The following is a 17,525-nucleotide window of genomic DNA, read 5'->3' as shown; positions in this document are numbered from 1 at the left end:
CTCCGATATAAATACAATGCCGCGCGACGCTGTGCGGCGTAAGCGCCATCGACAATAAAGTCCCTTTTCATAGATAATGCCCCATATATATATGTATGTTTCTCCATAATAGCAAGCTGAATTGCCGCCGCACCCTGGAATGGTAATGGTATTGTATACAATGCTTCTAGCCTGGCTACTTGATTTCCTGTGGGCACACTAAGGCCATATGTAATATAGAGAAAAAAATTCCATAGAGTGCTCACTCCGTACATCAGCCGGCCTAGCCAAGGTTACAATCGCTATCGCTTCGATAACGAAAAGCATTATGTCTCTCTATCACTCTTCCATATTAGTGCGACAGTGACAGTTGCGTTTCGATCGCTACGGAGCGTAAGCGATCGGCATCTTGGCTACGCGGCCAGTACGGTTACCATCAGTTTGTCACTGACATAAACGCCGTCGAGAACGTAATTTACTTTCTATACCTACATCTCGCTCGCACTCGCATATTAGTGCAACCGGGATGTATAGAAAGTAAATTATGTTCTCGACGGCGTTTATGTCAGTGACAAACTTATGGTAACCGTACAGTTTTGGTACCAAAACGACCATTATTTTCGCAGTCGACATCTAGCATCGAGTAGCGGATATATCAGTACTACCACTTGATAATAGATGTTGTAACAACCGAAAAGTCTAAAGCCTAACATTCTTCAGCTAATATAATGACCGGATTAACCAGATCTCTATTTGAACTCCTTCTGTGTTTAATATTAATATATTAGTCGAAAATTGTTGTTCAAAAACAATTTAATCCGTGAGTGACATTAGAGAATTGTACTACCCGAAAATGTACAAATCGTTTGTTTACTTTTATTTAAATATCTATAGATACAGACTATACAGGGTGGAAAAATAAGTCGGGCCCTGGAGGGAAACTACCTTAAATCCTTAAGTTGGCTCATTTTACTTAAAGGAGACATTCCTTTATTATTAAAAAGAAATAAAACTGCATTCAAAGATTTATCTTTTTTTCTTCAATTTTGTTTGTCTAAAAATATTATCTAGTACTAAATATTCCATTTTATGGATATTTTGTACAACAGACGAGTGTAAGACCTAATAATGTTTCTTGGAGAAATGTTATCATTAACTGTATCGACTAGTAGAAAAAAATGGGGATTATTTTTTGGAAGTTTTACTCGGTTCGATTCCCGGTCGAGACAAGCTAATTTAAAAAAAACCATGTAATGCAGTTTTGTTTCTTTTTAAAAATAAAGGAATGTTTTCTTTAAGTAAAATGAGCCAACTTAAGGATTTAAGGTAGTTTCCCTCCAGGGTCCGACTTATCTTTCCACATTGTATAATAGTTCGTTCATATTACTTACCACCCAAACACAAAATAACTCGTATTCAAACAACAATAAACTGTAAATAATGGTAAATAACAGGTTCCTAAACAAATGTTCGTTCCCAATTGAATTATTTAACGGATTGACGTAATCTATTAGTTCAAGGTCACAGGTATAAACCGCTTAGGTATAGGTAATTCATTATGTAAGAAACCGAAAAACTATTGGTAGATCGTTATTTTGTCATTCAATATTGGCATTAATTTTAAATAATACATTTGGGAATGGTATAATTGTAGAAGAAACTCCATTATCAAGCCAAGGTATCATTGTTTTGGAATAAAACAAAATAAATAAAATAGGTGAATTTTTATTTTATGTAACTTCGTTCTCTATCAAGCATTGGCTTTCTAACATAGTCAATATAGTCATATATTATACCTATCGGCCGAAAATATAAAACTTTGGTACCTAGCTTAACTTCAGTATTCGATCTACATTGGTGTTACATTTCTGAGTATTTCAGATACACAATCACTCGACAAATATCCTTAAATATATAATATACATACATACATAACAGTATACATACATGACAGTTTAATATACAGTATACAGTTTAGTATACAGTATAATATACATGACAGTTTCAGTCCACAAAAGAACAGATTACTGTTAAACTAATAAATTGACACTTATTTACAACTTTGATCCTTAATGCTTCAAAAACCAGTACAATAAAGGATAAAATAAAAATTAAATTTGAATTTTAAAATGCTAAACCTATTTTCAAATACACGGTGAAAAGTTACACTTTTATTTACTTTTAAAATTGTAACGTAAAAGGATCAATATTTTTTCCTAAATAAAACAAAAAAGTTTAAAGAAGGCTATTTTATTTATATACTCCGTTTCAAATAATTGAAAATTATACATGCGACGAACCTATGATCTGTGTCCAGCGAAAAACAAAGAAATACAAGACATGTCATACTATGACGGATAATATAATTATAGTATAAATATGACGGATAAATATACAAACATATTTTGTGATATTGAAAAATATGCATTATAACACGAAGAAACATCAAAAAACAACGTAATACCACTGGTATCAACTTTTTTTTATAGGACAATTTTACACAGATCAATCTACTTTTTGACATTATTTGAAACGGAGTAAGTATACTTCTTTTACTCTAAATGACATAGACTAGTTAACACTTTCTCTCCCCTAAACTGAAGGGTTAACAAGAGGGTTATAATATAACCTTCCCAAATAAATTGGATATACAACAACACACCTTTTATCACATAAGTTTTCATCCAAGATGAATATATACATATGCAGCTTAAGGCACACGATACATATTGGCTTCAAGCCTACAACTAATACAGCCAAGGCCATAAATATATAGATATACATTTTACGCTTAATAAATATTTAAATTAAGCTGAAGAAATGTATAAATATTTATGACTTTGACTATAAATACACTAAGAGCTAGTGGTACGAAAATAAATCAACCAAAATAAGTATGAAGGTTAGCTGGAAGAGATCGCTCTTTAGCGATAAGACCGCCTGTTGTCTACCATAGTTTAAGTTATATGCTTAATATGTATTGATTCAATTATTATTGGTGAGAAATAGAGAATATTTGTATTGTATTTGTATGTGTAATACTATTTATGATAATTTGTAAACTTATTTTCTTATAATTAAAAACATTCTTATGTTTACAAATGTAAGATTTTACTGACCCTTATTTATTTAAAGGAAAGATCAATTTTAGGCGAATTAAGTCCTTACCTACGTCATTTAAGACCTATTCCAGCATTTTATGTTTTTTATTAAATTAAAATCATAATTTAAAAACAAACGACGAGCAATGTAAGAAAATACCGCCAACCGGGGTGAATAGGGACGAAACTAAAAAAGTGATTTACCTGACGATTTCTTAAAAAATAGCCACACAAATTGTATTATACAAAATCTTCTATTGTTTTCAATCGAATGGTACAATTTGTGAAGGTATTTTTTAAAGAAATTGTCAGGTAAATGACATTTAAAATTTTGTTCCTATTCACCCCAGCCGTCCCTACTCACCCCGGACGACGGTACTTAGGCATATTTACCGTGAAAAAAAAATCTGTTTACCACTAGCTCTAAATATAATAATGGGGGCTATTTACAAGATTACCCAAAAATACATGTTTATGTGAAATTAAACTGTTCCGTATATTATATTTTCAAGTCCCACAGTCTTTGAAACATAATTTCTTGGTGATCACAACACTACATCGGCAGCAATAGATACATTATTTACCACACCTTAGTAGAAATTTATATTCAGTAATTTTAATACTTGTTACTAATAAATTTACATTCCATATATGATATAATATATTTTTGTTCCTTTAACTTTCGTATAACATTATACAAAACTATACTTTTCGTGAATCTGATTACGTACTGTGTTATCCAGGAACTGAATATTCTATCTCTTTTCCATCAGTCTAATTGAAAAAGGATAGACGCTTATGTCCCGTTGATTGTAATACCTATACCTGTTATATCAAAGATTTTTTTAAGCGGAGATCAATTGAATTTTCTATCAATTTTAATGGATCTACACAAAGTTGATCTATTTTAGTTTTAGCGTATCAATAATTTAGTTATTTAACAAGGCCAATATCTAGTTCTCAGTAAATAATTACGTATCACATCTATATACATGTTTAGACTAAATAGTTTTCTACATGCATGAAATATGTTACAATATAAAGTCCACACTATTGATATTACATCAACTAGATATATTTAATTCATAAATAAATATGACGTTGTGACTAACTCATGAAAAAATCTACGGCGTATAATATTATGTTTGTACGAATTAATTATATATTTATTACAATAAGCAAATAATTAATTTGATAAATTATTTTTGTATAAACACTCGATGTAATTACTTGTATTTCATTTATTTCATAACATGTATTCAAAAATATCCATCAATTTTGGCAATTAAATTTTACGTTGGACGGCAAATTATCGATAAAGACTGATTTAAACTTTCACGATTTTAACGCATCATTAAATTGTAAAACGGGACTTAATTGGGTATTTAAATCTCAAAACTTAAATACGCGATTAAGTCCGGTTTCCCAATTTGATAATCGGTAAAGAATTCAAAAGTAAATTAATCACAAATTAGCCATAACGTCAACTTGATCAATCGTTTTGGTCATCAACATTTGGCACGTTGACCTAAAGCATTAATAATATAGCCCACTTCAGTCCATATCACATAGATTTTGCAGGACTTCCAAGATCCTACTATCTATGAGGGCCTAGTATTTTTACTTCAAAGAAAGTCTCTTTAGTTCAAACTGACCATCAAGCCCTTCAGAATTTTTCATTTCAGACGCACTATCTGCATTTTATATACCGATGGAGTGACGAAGCCCTAAAAGATCAGGGGCTGATTTATGGAATTCGCTCGATTTCGTGTGGATTCAACATATCGTCACTACTAGGCATTAAAATTCTACTAATAGAATTGAAAACGAGTGGTCAATATCACTAGTTTCCCAACTTCTATTGCTTGTATTTAAAAAAAATATCAATTCGCCGTATTCCGACGAAATCGAGCGTTTGAAATTCAAAAATCGGTCCCCTCATCGGAGTACCCAACTGGCGTGATGTGGCGCAGAATAGGGCCGAGAGGCATCATCTTGCGTCAGAGGCTAAAATTCTTTTTCGGTCACTGATCTGCATAGCTAGAAACATAGTCCCACCATCTAAAATCCAAAGGGCTTTCAGACTCGTCTCTTATAAAGTCCGAGTCACGACTTCCTCCTACCCTTGCCTTCTTCGAAGATATCATTGAACTCGGTGAGGAGTGTGTCGACGACGTTGTTCTGCTGGATGCAGTCTATCGCGATGTTGTGGGCCTGCTCGGCGGGGGCCCAGAGTAACGTGGGGCCGAAGACTATTGCGAGGTTGGCGGTGTGCATTCGGTTACGCTCGCTGTACTTTGTTACTCTGAAAATAAAACAGGAGAGACTTATTATTATTATTTTTTATTATGAATGGGCTTACTCATGGCCACAGACTAGCCGAGGCGTAGACGTGGCCTACGATGGAGCGAGCTCGCCCAGAAGGTGCCTGTTCACTCTTGATTTGAAGGTTGCCGGGTTAGAAATAAAACTATTGAAACGTCGCGGTAACCGAAGACAATATTAGGAGAGACTTAGATTTGGATTACAGGTAGGAACTAAGGTCCATTGATGTTTTAGAAACCAAACCAAGTAAACGTATTGTCAATCTCTTCATGAAGACTGAGATTAATAACGTCTCTGCTAGAAATTTCATCGATAGTAGAAAAAGAGCGTGATAAATTGAGGTATTTTACAATTTGAGAGAAGCTAATTCGGAAGTTTTGTGACAACTTACAAGAAAAAAAAAGAATAAGGGTCTAAATGATTTTATTTAAGATATATCTAAAACGTTTATCGCGTTACCTATTCCACTAGGTATGTTACAAGAAACGTAAGTTTGTTACACACATTATAGTGACAATAATCAAGTAAAAGTTACCTTAATAGATGTTCTAGAAGATATTTCAGTGTGTCGCGGTTGCACGGCGGTAGTGAGTTCACTATATCACGGAACTCTTTGATTTTCGCGTCTCTTGGTTTTATTGCTGTAACAAATTAATAATTATTATTTGAATTAATCTTAGTAAGAACCATCAACTGATGGTCTGTAAAGATTTTTGTGCAAAAATTCTACAGCTACCAAAGTGTCTCATGAAAGCTTCTCAAAGGATTAAAATTTTTGCAGCAGCAATTCAAAATTTAGGAATTCTGAAGGAAATCAATATTGTAGCACTTTTGAATAACCATTTAGGAGGCGCTCTATGAAAGGCTCTCTTTCTTACACATGGTTATACCAAAGAAAGGCAAAAAGCGATAACAGGTGACACGCCTTTTCTTAAATGCAGCCCTGGTGGTGTACACCTAATAAGTAAATATTTTTTATTGCACCAATAATTATACATTTTACATACACGTAAAACTACAAATAAATTTCAAGGAAAATAGAACCTGGTAACATCAGGCGGTCTTATCGCTATAATGCGATCTCTTCCCGACAACATTTGGGTAGCAGGAAATAAGGTAGATTTTATAAAGGTGGTTGTCATCAGTTTGTTTTAAGAAAATACACTTACAGCAAGCTGCAAGCACCCTGTCGAACATGTTGCAGGGTATCAGCGGCTCCTTCAACTCCCTGAAGAAGAGCTTCAACGATCCGGTCAGCACGTGTATATCAGCGTTGTCCTCGATCGAAGACAGCTTGTTCTGATCGATCTGGAATAAAATAACAATTTTTAGATTCATCATCACCGTTAAAAGTATCATCATCGTCATCACCAACTTCATTTTATCTTTCTGAGTAAACCCAAATTATGACTAACGAAAATGCGGACAAACAATACAAGTTTATGACTTAAAACTTTATGGGAAACCATAGAGACCCCTGCAATTATTATTATCTGACAAATCTGAGTATTCTTCCATTACCTACCGAAAAATTAGGCAGCAAAAGTGTAAATGTGTGAAACCTTCTTTTAGCGTTGGTGGACTACGAGAAAACCTTTCATTGGTTTCAGAGTTGGAACAACAATTTTATTATGTTAATAATATAGTTTTAGGCGCAGATTTCGTGTAAATCGACGAACTATAATAAAACTTACGTCCAGCCGTATCTTCTGCACCTGACTCAGGTTCCCACTGGCCCTGTAAAGCCCGTCGGTGCACATGTTCTCCTCATTGTTCTCGATCTCCTTGACGCAGGCGACCACGAACGGAGGGACGCACGGATTCGCCTCTGTTCCCCTTTTTACCATCGATCTTTTTCATTTTAGGTGCAGTTTTCGTGTAAATCGACAAACTATAATAAAACTTACGTCCAGCCGTATCTTCTGCACTTGACTCAGGTTCCCACTGGCCCTGTAAAGCCCGTCGGTGCACATGTTCTCCTCATTGTTCTCGATCTCCTTGATGCAGGCGACCACGAACGGAGGGACGCACGGATTCGCCTCTGTTCCCCTTTTTACCATCGATCTTTTTCATTTTAGGTGCAGTTTTCGTGTAAATCGACAAACTATAATAAAACTTACGTCCAGCCGTATCTTCTGCACTTGACTCAGGTTCCCACTGGCCCTGTAAAGCCCGTCGGTGCACATGTTCTCCTCATTGTTCTCGATCTCCTTGACGCAGGCGACCACGAACGGAGGGACGCACGGATTCGCCTCTGTTCCCCTTTTTACCATCGATCTTTTTCATTTTAGGTGCAGTTTTCGTGTAAATCGACAAACTATAATAAAACTTACGTCCAGCCGTATCTTCTGCACTTGACTCAGGTTCCCACTGGCCCTGTAAAGCCCGTCGGTGCACATGTTCTCCTCATTGTTCTCGATCTCCTTGATGCAGGCGACCACGAACGGAGGGACGCACGGATTCGCCTCTGTTCCCCTTTTTACCATCGATCTTTTTAATTTTAGGTGCAGTTTTCGTGTAAATCGACAAACTATAATAAAACTTACGTCCAGCCGTATCTTCTGCACCTGGCTCAGGTTCCCACTGGCCCTGTAAAGCCCGTCGGTGCACATGTTCTCCTCATTGCTCTCGATCTCTTTGATGCAGGCGACCACGAACGGCGGCACGCGCGGATTCGCGTCTGCCGGCACCACCTCGGAGAGATTGCGGCCGAAGACAGGCTCATCTGGGGAAAATTTACATAAAATTAAACCCTTTGTTTTGTTTTTTAACGATGTTTGCGCATTATTTACATGTTATATAATTATCCCAGATATTAAACAACCATTTCTATTGCCCGTTCTACTGCTGAATCTGTCTGATTTTGTATTTTTTTTGGATAGGTAGTACATGGGAAAATGAAATTATTCCAATGTGTAACTACTTAAAATACGTTAGACACTAAATAAATTGTTAATAATTTATGGCTTATACAAGATTTATATTTTACATTTTTTTTAATACTAAATGCACTCAAAACTTGTAGAATTATTTATAAATTAAAAAAAAAGAAAGTATGAAAGGATGTATGATAACAGCACTAAACTAAAACAATGGTAGAAAATAGTATTAACTTGAAGGAAACGGTCTTACAAGGAAGGGTACCCAACTGTCCGACTCCGATTTGATTTATTTTGATATATGTTATAGAGTAGTCTAAAATAACGGACACGGAATAAAATACATTTATTATATTTATTTATTATATTTTTTTTTATATATAAAAAATGATTTTGTGGTAAAATGACAAAACACGTCCCCATTCTTTATTCATGTTCTCCAACATATAACGAAACCAGTAATTAATTATCAATTTTTTTCTACAAAGCTCTTCTCAGAAATTATAGAAGGTTTGGTCAATTTTCAGTACTTTGAAGGCCATTTTCTCCTAACAGGTTGAGTTTGGGCAGCTAAAAAAAATACGTGTCCGTTATTTACTACTCTATAACATATATCAAAATAAATCAAATCGGAGTCGGACAGTTGGGTACCCTTCCTTGTTAGCTATACAGGGTGGAAAGATAAGTCGGGCCCTGGAGGGAAACTACCTTAAATCCTTAAGCTGGCTCATTTTACTTAAAGGAGACATTACTTTTTTTTTTTAAAGAAACAAAACTGGATTCACGGTATATTTATTTTTTTCTTCAATTTGGCTTGTCTAAAAAAATCTTAAGTACTAAATATTACATTTTATGGATATTTTGTACGACAGACGAGTGTAAGACCTAATGTTTCTTGGAGAAATGTTATCATTAACATTAACTGTATCGATTAGTAGAATAAAATTGCAAGTTTTTATTTTTTGGATTTTTTAGACGGTTCGAGTCCCGGGCGAGGCAAGCGAGTTTTTGAAAATCTTTGAATGCAGTTTTGTTTCTTTTTAAATAAAAGGAATGTCTCCTTTAAGTAGAATGAGCCAGCTTAAGGATTTAAGGTAGTTTCCCTCCAGGGCCCGACTTATCTTTGCACCCTGTATAACAGATGAGGTTAATTATAAATTCTTTGAAAAACCGAAAACAACCAATCATAATTAAGTACAGTCAACTGTAAAAATATGGGTATAGCCAACTTATTCAAAAATATGTCCCATAGTCCTTAATTCGCTGACATAAAAGCTATGGGACATATTTTTGAGATGATTTGTGCACCCATATTTTTACAGTTGACTGTACGTAGGTATATACAATTCACAATATTTACAATTAACATTAGCAACCAAATAGAGAAAACTATTCCGGCAATAAACACAAAATGCTAATTTGTTATGTTGTCAGTTTTATTTTAAACTACACTAAAAATAATTGTATTAATAAAAATCAACCACTCACCGTAACACAAAGGATTATCAATACTTAGTTAAATAAGGTTTGGATAAAAAAATAAAACACTCACACCAATAAATGCTCTTCTTTACATTCCAACTTATAATACAAAAACAACATTTTTTTTATTACACTCAAAACTGGTTAAATGTTTAAAAGTAAAGCTCTCTACTAAACTGGATACCTAGCCGATAAAAAAGTGTTTTACAAATTGCTCAACAAAAAAAATATTATAAATAAATTAAATACATAATGAAGAAGTAAGGGATACGTGTAAAATTTAAATTGTTTTAAATCATTTGTTGATAAAATGATTCACTAAATAAAGATTATTATATTTATTATCTTATAGGTAAGAATTTAATTAAAAAATAAGTTTATAGATTTTCCTTAACTTCTTCATGTTTGAAATCATTACTAAATATACCTTCTACATTTTCTACAACACCAACTACGTGTAGCATCCAAATAAACAAAACTTAAGACATCTTAAAATTCGGCAAAATATAAAACGCCTTATATTTTCTATTGAATTAGAAGTACATATTTTAAGTTTTTTTATTAGGATGTCTACAAATACTAATGCATTGCATCTACCACTAAAACCACCAGCAAAATTTACACTACGTAGGATTAACCTATCATTTTGTTTCTCAGTAGATACGCTTCAAACACATTAAAAAAAACTATCAACCGAGATACAAAAGCTTAAAAGTGCAAACTGATTAAAAAAAGTGCAAGCTCCTCACACCAATTTAATAATTCTGATTCCAACCTTTGTAGATCCCTTTTTTGACAAGTTGCTCCATGGACGGCCGTTTGAGAAAGAACTTCTTAAGTCTGCTTCTGACGTGACTTTTGTTCGGTGGCTCTGTGCAATCGCTGAGATCTTCGTTACTGCTCCCGCCGGCTGAAAAAAAACCAAGGCCGTGTAAAAGAAAAAAAAGAGAGCATAGACACAAATGGCGGGAAAATCGACGATTCTGTTCACATAGAGTTAGAATATGCATGAACAGATGTTATAGCAAAAAGTCAAGAAGTTAAACTTAAGCTGATGAATGAAGATGCGGAAGATAGGTATGAAAGACAGAGCCCGGCGTAAGTTAAAATTGAATAATCACCTGCCTAGTAAGTTTAAGATATTGAAGACACGTATATTTTTGAAGTAGGTAGGTAACTAATAAACAAAATATGATATATCTTTGTAGAGTATAGTCAGATATAAAAGTGCTGAATCTTTCAAAACAGAATACTATATTTACATTTTACGGCGCAGTTGTAAATATTAATGTAAAATAGTAGATATAGTTCAATTTATAACCAATCTAAGTAAATAAAAAGGATTACGCTTAAAATTTCAACCATAACCAATACTGTGGTGGTTTTCTAATAGATTACGACAAATAAACAGATAGACGTTTAAATTAACACAGTCATGCCTTTCCCATTACGAGTTCATAATAAAATGGTAGACCCATTCCGAAACCGATGTTTGATAGATTTTCGAAACCTCTATGAATTCAATGAATACTTAATCAAAATAATTAAATAGTCATTATTAATTTAACGATTTAGACAAGGATATACGAGACCTTGAATAAATCGTTGATTGTCGTAAAGATAATAATGACCAAGACATCAATACAGCAAAGTTAGCAAGTCAACTGAAGAAACCACCACCACAGAAGAAGTGAAACGAACAATGTTAGAACGCGATACGACACAGCATTTGAATATGTTTCTGACGAACAATATAAATTAGAAACAGACAAAAGTCCAGGAAATAGCAGGGACGTACACAGTATCCAGAAATATTTGTAATAATCTATTTACCTTATTTACAATCCTGAAAACACTATACAACAATGTCTATATATATTTTGCAACCAACCGGAGAATTGCTAGACGTTATTTAAGGCTCAGAAAAAATAATTTTAAAATCACTGGATATGAAGATTTCTTTTGCCTAAAGATATGTTAACTTGGTTAGTGAGTTGACGATTGACCTAAAACATACTGAGTTTGTACAACGTAAGAGACTGTCTTTGAAGATATCTTTATTATTGATAAAATTCTGATAGATGATAACGGTATCTCAAACGTAAACGTCAGGTTAAGGGGTTTTGGAAGTATGAAAAGTGTAATACTGCCATGCTACTAATTGTAAGGATAAGACAAACATATTTTAACTGCATTTTTGATTTGACAGGTGTATATTAATAATGATATTAATCATTCTAGGGACGTTATCGTAACTACCTAAACCTATGTAAATTACGAACGTAAAACGAGTAAAACATTAAACTTAAAAGAACAGAAAGCATTCAAACAGGTTAAAAATACCACGATAAGGTACAGATGTACCGTTTTTTATTGTATTTGTCAGAATATTTATATAAATGGAAAACAAAAATAATTGACATCGATTAAATCGCAAGATATATAAATAATAAAAGAACACATACGCGATGAACGTTTGCTGTCACGTCCTTTATTGTCTTTGTTCCTCTTTTCTATTTTATCGTGCTTATCATGTTTCTCGCTCAAGTTGTGGGACGATCCGAAGAAATCCTTGAGTTTGGATAAGTTTCCTTGTTTCTCCTCTGGATTTTTCTTTTCTGTTGGGCTCTTCTGCTTCCTTTCTGTAGGACTCCTTTGATTCTTTTGCGTTGGACTCTTTTGGTTCTTTTCCGCCGGACCCTTTTTGTTCTTTTCCGTTGGACTACTCTGATTCTTGTCTATTGGGGTGTTTTGGTTATTCTCCGTTAGACTCTTTTGGCTATTTCCCGTTAAATTTGTTTGGTCCTTAATTGTTAGATTCTTATGGTTTTTGTCTACATGGTTCTTTTCCGTAGGGCTCTTTTTATTTGTACTCATAACAACATTTGATCCGCCATTGTCACTATAGGCTACTGCTAATATTACTTCGCATTCCATTGCAAAATGGTAGTTTCATTAAAAATAGTACAACTGATTCATCTACCAATGTCTTTTGATAATGATTAAGATTAAAATTTTGTCAACGAGATAACGCAAAAAAGAGTTTCCGGGTTAAAGCACTACGATTTAACTTTACAAAAACTAGACGCAATTGTATTATAAGATCGAACCAGAAATCATTAGTCCTGTGGCATTCTAAGTAATATCGAAATCTCAAATTGAATGTCAGTAGCATCTATGTATAGTTCACTTCCCTAATATAATTTTAATATCACTGATTCGCGTCGAATTCACTTCACTATACTACAATGTGCGCCGAATGAAAGACGAGTGTTTTGGTCAGCAAAATAGAAGTTAAATAGATTTTGAAATTAATTGTCCTATTGTCAATGCAGAACTGATATACAGGTTTTGCACAGGATCTTTTAGTTATCGGACAGATAACGGATTGATAATGGGTGTGATAAAGGTAATTGATTCGTAATATGTACATGAACTGATAAGAAAAATGATATTGGTTCGACAATATCACGTTTTGTATTTCATTGGGAAGTTAATACAGAAGTTCATGTTTTATTGTTATTATGGTCAGATTCTAAATACAAAATGTATAAGACTAGACCCATATCTACTTGACAACATCTAGTACATACTTACAATAAAACAATACCTACATATTACATAGAATATATACAGTTCCAAATGACATGATTAAAAAGATTCTCCGATTTTGTTATAAATAACTCATATAGAAACAGATCCAGGAAATGTTTGTCCAAAACGAATGAACCAAAACAAATAAATTATAAACAGAAACGAAACAGGCATGAATATCTTACAAGAATCAGTCCGCAGAAGTCCATCGGTAGGAATACAGCTGCACATTTTCACACCACATCGAGTTTAGAAACGAAATGGCTTTAACACTATTCTTTCCAATCCAGGAAAACACTAATATTTGTAGGCATTTGGTTACAATGACGTCAATTCACAAAACAACAATGAAATTTTAATCGGTGACAAGGTCTACGAACTCAATTAAATTAAACACCAAAATGAAGCTACTAATTTAATAGAAGCAAACGAAGTGATCACTGATCACTGTTAGCAAACTAGTTTAAATAACAATAAACGTTATTATGGCTTCTTCACATAAATTAAAAGGAGCAAACAATTAAATAGCAATTAAAGACCCTGATAATTCACCATTCAAAGAACCGTTTACGATGTCGAATAGTTATAAATCGAATTATAAAATTCGCAAACCGCTATTCTACTCACAGGAATTAGACAATAAATACAACTGAAGCAGAGAATGACTAAAGATGTCAATTAAACTGAACCTACTCACTCAATGAGGAAAAGTTGACTCAGTCGACCACAACCATGTATCGTTCGGAATATGTACCAAGTACCAATTGTACAACAAAGCTGCTAATATCGTTTTTCCGGTTCAGGCAGATTGGTAGAGGAAAATAACGCATTTATCTTAGGCTTCGACGATAATTTAGGAAAATACAGAGGCTACTGCAAATTTACAGCAGATACAGGCAGTGGACCTACTTATTTGTAACTGTAGTTTAACATCTCATCTCACAATGAATTGGCAAAATAAATACATTCTTAAAGCGTAAGTATATATTTTGTTTTTCTATTTATTACATACTGATTATTTTTAAAATTTTATGTCACGTATAATAATGATGTCATGACTCTGAAATCCGAATCATACGAGCAAAGGCCAGATCTTGACGTCATTTTTATTGATTTCTATCTTTATATACTTTTAATCTTGGTGGATATTTTTAGAGGATGTTCAAAGATCAAAGTTATTATTGTAAATTTCATCAATGTAGATTACATCAAGACAATATAAAACGAAATAACGACTTTCCCAATGAATGTGTTTTGTATCTAATTAAAATAACTACTTAGTTATTTTTTTATATCCTATATTGTTAATTATATCGACATCGTTAAAAAAGTTTTCATGAACATTTTTGCAAATAGGTACCTACCTATAGCCATTTAGGGTTCTTGCTAAATTGGAAATTCTATAACGTAAGTATTGAACAACCAATTCAGCTAGGACCCTAAATGGCGCAACAATTAAAATTTTAAGTCCTAGACATATCACCAAAATCCTTGTCCTGGACGATCCTTACTAAAATTTCATAGATTTTGTTACTGCAATAAAAAGTTGTCGTCGAAAACAGAAAAACCCCATGTCAATCCCCAAGTACAGTCACCCGCAATAATATGTTACTCTTCGAAGGCCGCAAAACATTTGACACGCTCTTATGACTCTACAAATAAGATCGTGTCAGATATTTTTGCTGCCTTCGTTGTGTAATATATTATTGCAGGTGACTTTACCTATGTCATCGATCCACAGTGCAGGGGTCCAATTCAGAGTTAGTTTAATAAAATACCTTTCTGTTTGCTTCTGTTGGAGTGTCTGGAGGCCGGCGGCGTGCGGCCCAGGCTCTCCAGGTCCGTGTTGCTGCTTTGGTTCATGATTGAGAGGTTGTCATCGGTGGGTGGGCCCTGAGGCAAAGAAGTGTCATTTTTACATCAGACGATACTAATACCATATTTGGTGGGCTGGGGAAAAACGGTGTTGTCAGTTTTACACCAGAACTATGCCTAAATACATATTTTGCTTGTAGAAAGCCTGCAACATGGCTGCAAAATTATTTAGACCCTTAAGACTTAGTACTAGAGGAAATGTTCTTTTAAGACCTTCAGATCAGAACCCAGATTATATGTCAATTGAGACTATGACTATGACAAATGCGGATCTAAGGAACATTATTCAGACTGAAATTATGTTGCATGACTGAAGACCAAGTTAAAAGGCTTCTTCATTTCTACTCTAAAACACCGAATGTCTGGTTATTTCTGGCTAGTTTAACTGTCATGGTCTATTTCAGGAATTACCCAATGATCGAAAATTATTCGGAAACACTTGAAATGTCGTTCATATGCAGTTTTGTTTTCTATAAAAATGAGGACTATCAGAACCACCAAGTTTCGCATTAGTATGAAAATACTTACAAGTTTGTATATGACATTTTGTATCTCCCTGAGCCACCGTTTGGCGCCATCTTCGCTGTCGTCTTGGAGTAGGAAGCGGTCGTGGCTAACCGTCAACTCGATTGATTTTGTGTACCTGAAATGTGAGGGTGATTAGAGGTGAACAATCAGGTTCAAATGGTGAAGACGCTTGAGTCTTCAGAAAGAACCCGAAGGATTTTTAACATGTATTCTTGATACCAAAATTATTTACACTTTTAAAACTGTCCGGGTTCGTCCAAAGCACTTTCTAAACGTACTTATTTAAAAGTGATGCACACAGTAGCAGTTCATACAAGGGATTCGTGACTTACATAAAAGGCTAAAAATTGTTCCGCTTCTACAAATATTGCATAAATCCTTCAGGTAATGACAGTTCACCAGAAGCCAACCGCACCCAATCTGCAGCTTACTGTACGTAAAGGTATGTAGCTGTCAATATGACTCCATAACTTACCTCCTAGTCTGTGTCTGTACGCATTGTATGACGTGTGCGTTCTTGAGAGGGAGGATGAGTTCCGGACGCGGCGCGGTGGGACTTGGCGGCGTGCCTGGAGGTTTCTGCATCTTCTGTGGATACAATTTTATAAGCTTCCAACATCATCAAGTTCATCATCCTAAATTAATGTACTAAGCAGAAACACGTGCTAACGGAAATTTACAAGTGAGTGAGTTTTTTTTTTTTTACGAAATTTAAGTTTTATTAAACAATAAAAAGCCTTAAAATAGAAAATACAAACTAAAATTAAAAACTAAGCTTAAAAAGAAACTATAAATAGAAAATTTGCCCCAAATCGCCGTCTATTGGCAGCGTGCCCAGAAGGCTGGCAGCATTGCCACGTTGTATGGCAATGCTGATCCGCTGCGCTAGATATGACCCAGCCCTCTGGTCACGCGTCAACTCGACTAACCTGCGGCTACATTCGTTGAAAACTCTGTGGGCGCTTTCCCCCCAAAGCCCCATAGTCTCAACCCCAAACGGCTCAAATATGCAACCAATATTTATGGTTGCATACTTGCGCCGCTTGAGAAGCTCGGCCGAATTGGCAGCCGAGCCAGCCTTCACTGAGTTTTTTTAATTTTCCCTTTATTTCTAATATTGTATCTTCATAAACCTCAATCTCTTAGTGTTTTTCGTACTGTTTCTAAATGGCCAACTTTTGGCTTGCAAGAATGAGCATTCGATGGTTTCTATGAAAGCGGGCCATCTGACCCTCTTACTAAGAAAATAATAAACGGTAACCTAGTATATAATCTTATCGAAGCCTATGATACGTCCTGAGTTCCTTATAGCTGAGCAGCGCCGACGGAGTCAGCACCATGTAGCAGTCCACCCAGTTCTTCTTACATATATACATGACACTCATCGAACCCTGATATATAGGGCTATAAAGGTTAATTTTCTTATTATACGTGCTGAGATCCTTATAAAGGCACTCACCGAAGCCTGATACGTCCTGAGATCCTTGTAGCTGAGCAGCGCCAAAGGCGTGAGAACCATGTAGCAGTCCATCCAGGTCTTCTCACTCTTATAAACTGGCACTCATCGAAGCCTGATAGATACGTGCTGAGATCCTTATAAAGGCACTCACCGAAGCCTGATACGTCCTGAGATCCTTGTAGCTGAGCAGCGCCAACGGCGTGAGAACCATGTAGCAGTCCACCCAGGTCTTCTCACTCTTATAAACTGGCACTCATCGAAGCCTGATAGATACGTGCTGAGATCCTTATAAAGGCACTCACC

The 17,525-nt window shown here is 34.8% G+C and overlaps 2 protein-coding genes across 2 annotated transcripts in view; both read right to left on the bottom strand.

Moving 5' to 3' along the window:
• LOC134674463 (uncharacterized) overlaps positions 1-17,525 on the bottom strand; it is a 402,905-nt gene that overhangs the window by 216,533 nt on the left and 168,847 nt on the right. The gene's annotated exons all lie outside the window — the stretch shown is intronic.
• Positions 1,689-17,525, bottom strand: part of LOC134674487 (uncharacterized) — a 55,713-nt gene continuing 39,876 nt past the window's right edge. The window contains exons 6-13 of the mRNA XM_063532586.1: positions 16,239-16,351; positions 15,764-15,878; positions 15,139-15,253; positions 10,542-10,676; positions 7,952-8,130; positions 6,575-6,713; positions 5,941-6,046; positions 1,689-5,385 (exon numbers count right to left, since the gene is read on the bottom strand). Of these exons, the coding sequence (XP_063388656.1) occupies positions 5,187-5,385; positions 5,941-6,046; positions 6,575-6,713; positions 7,952-8,130; positions 10,542-10,676; positions 15,139-15,253; positions 15,764-15,878; positions 16,239-16,351 (1,101 nt within the window). The 3' untranslated portion in view covers positions 1,689-5,186. The remainder of the gene's footprint in view (positions 5,386-5,940; positions 6,047-6,574; positions 6,714-7,951; positions 8,131-10,541; positions 10,677-15,138; positions 15,254-15,763; positions 15,879-16,238; positions 16,352-17,525) is intronic.

The sequence above is a fragment of the Cydia fagiglandana genome, chromosome 20, assembly GCF_963556715.1.
Source record: "Cydia fagiglandana chromosome 20, ilCydFagi1.1, whole genome shotgun sequence".
Classification (NCBI taxonomy): domain Eukaryota; kingdom Metazoa; phylum Arthropoda; class Insecta; order Lepidoptera; family Tortricidae; genus Cydia; species Cydia fagiglandana.
The sequence above is the reverse complement of the archived record's forward strand: the minus strand, read 5'-3'. Positions and strand labels throughout refer to the sequence as shown.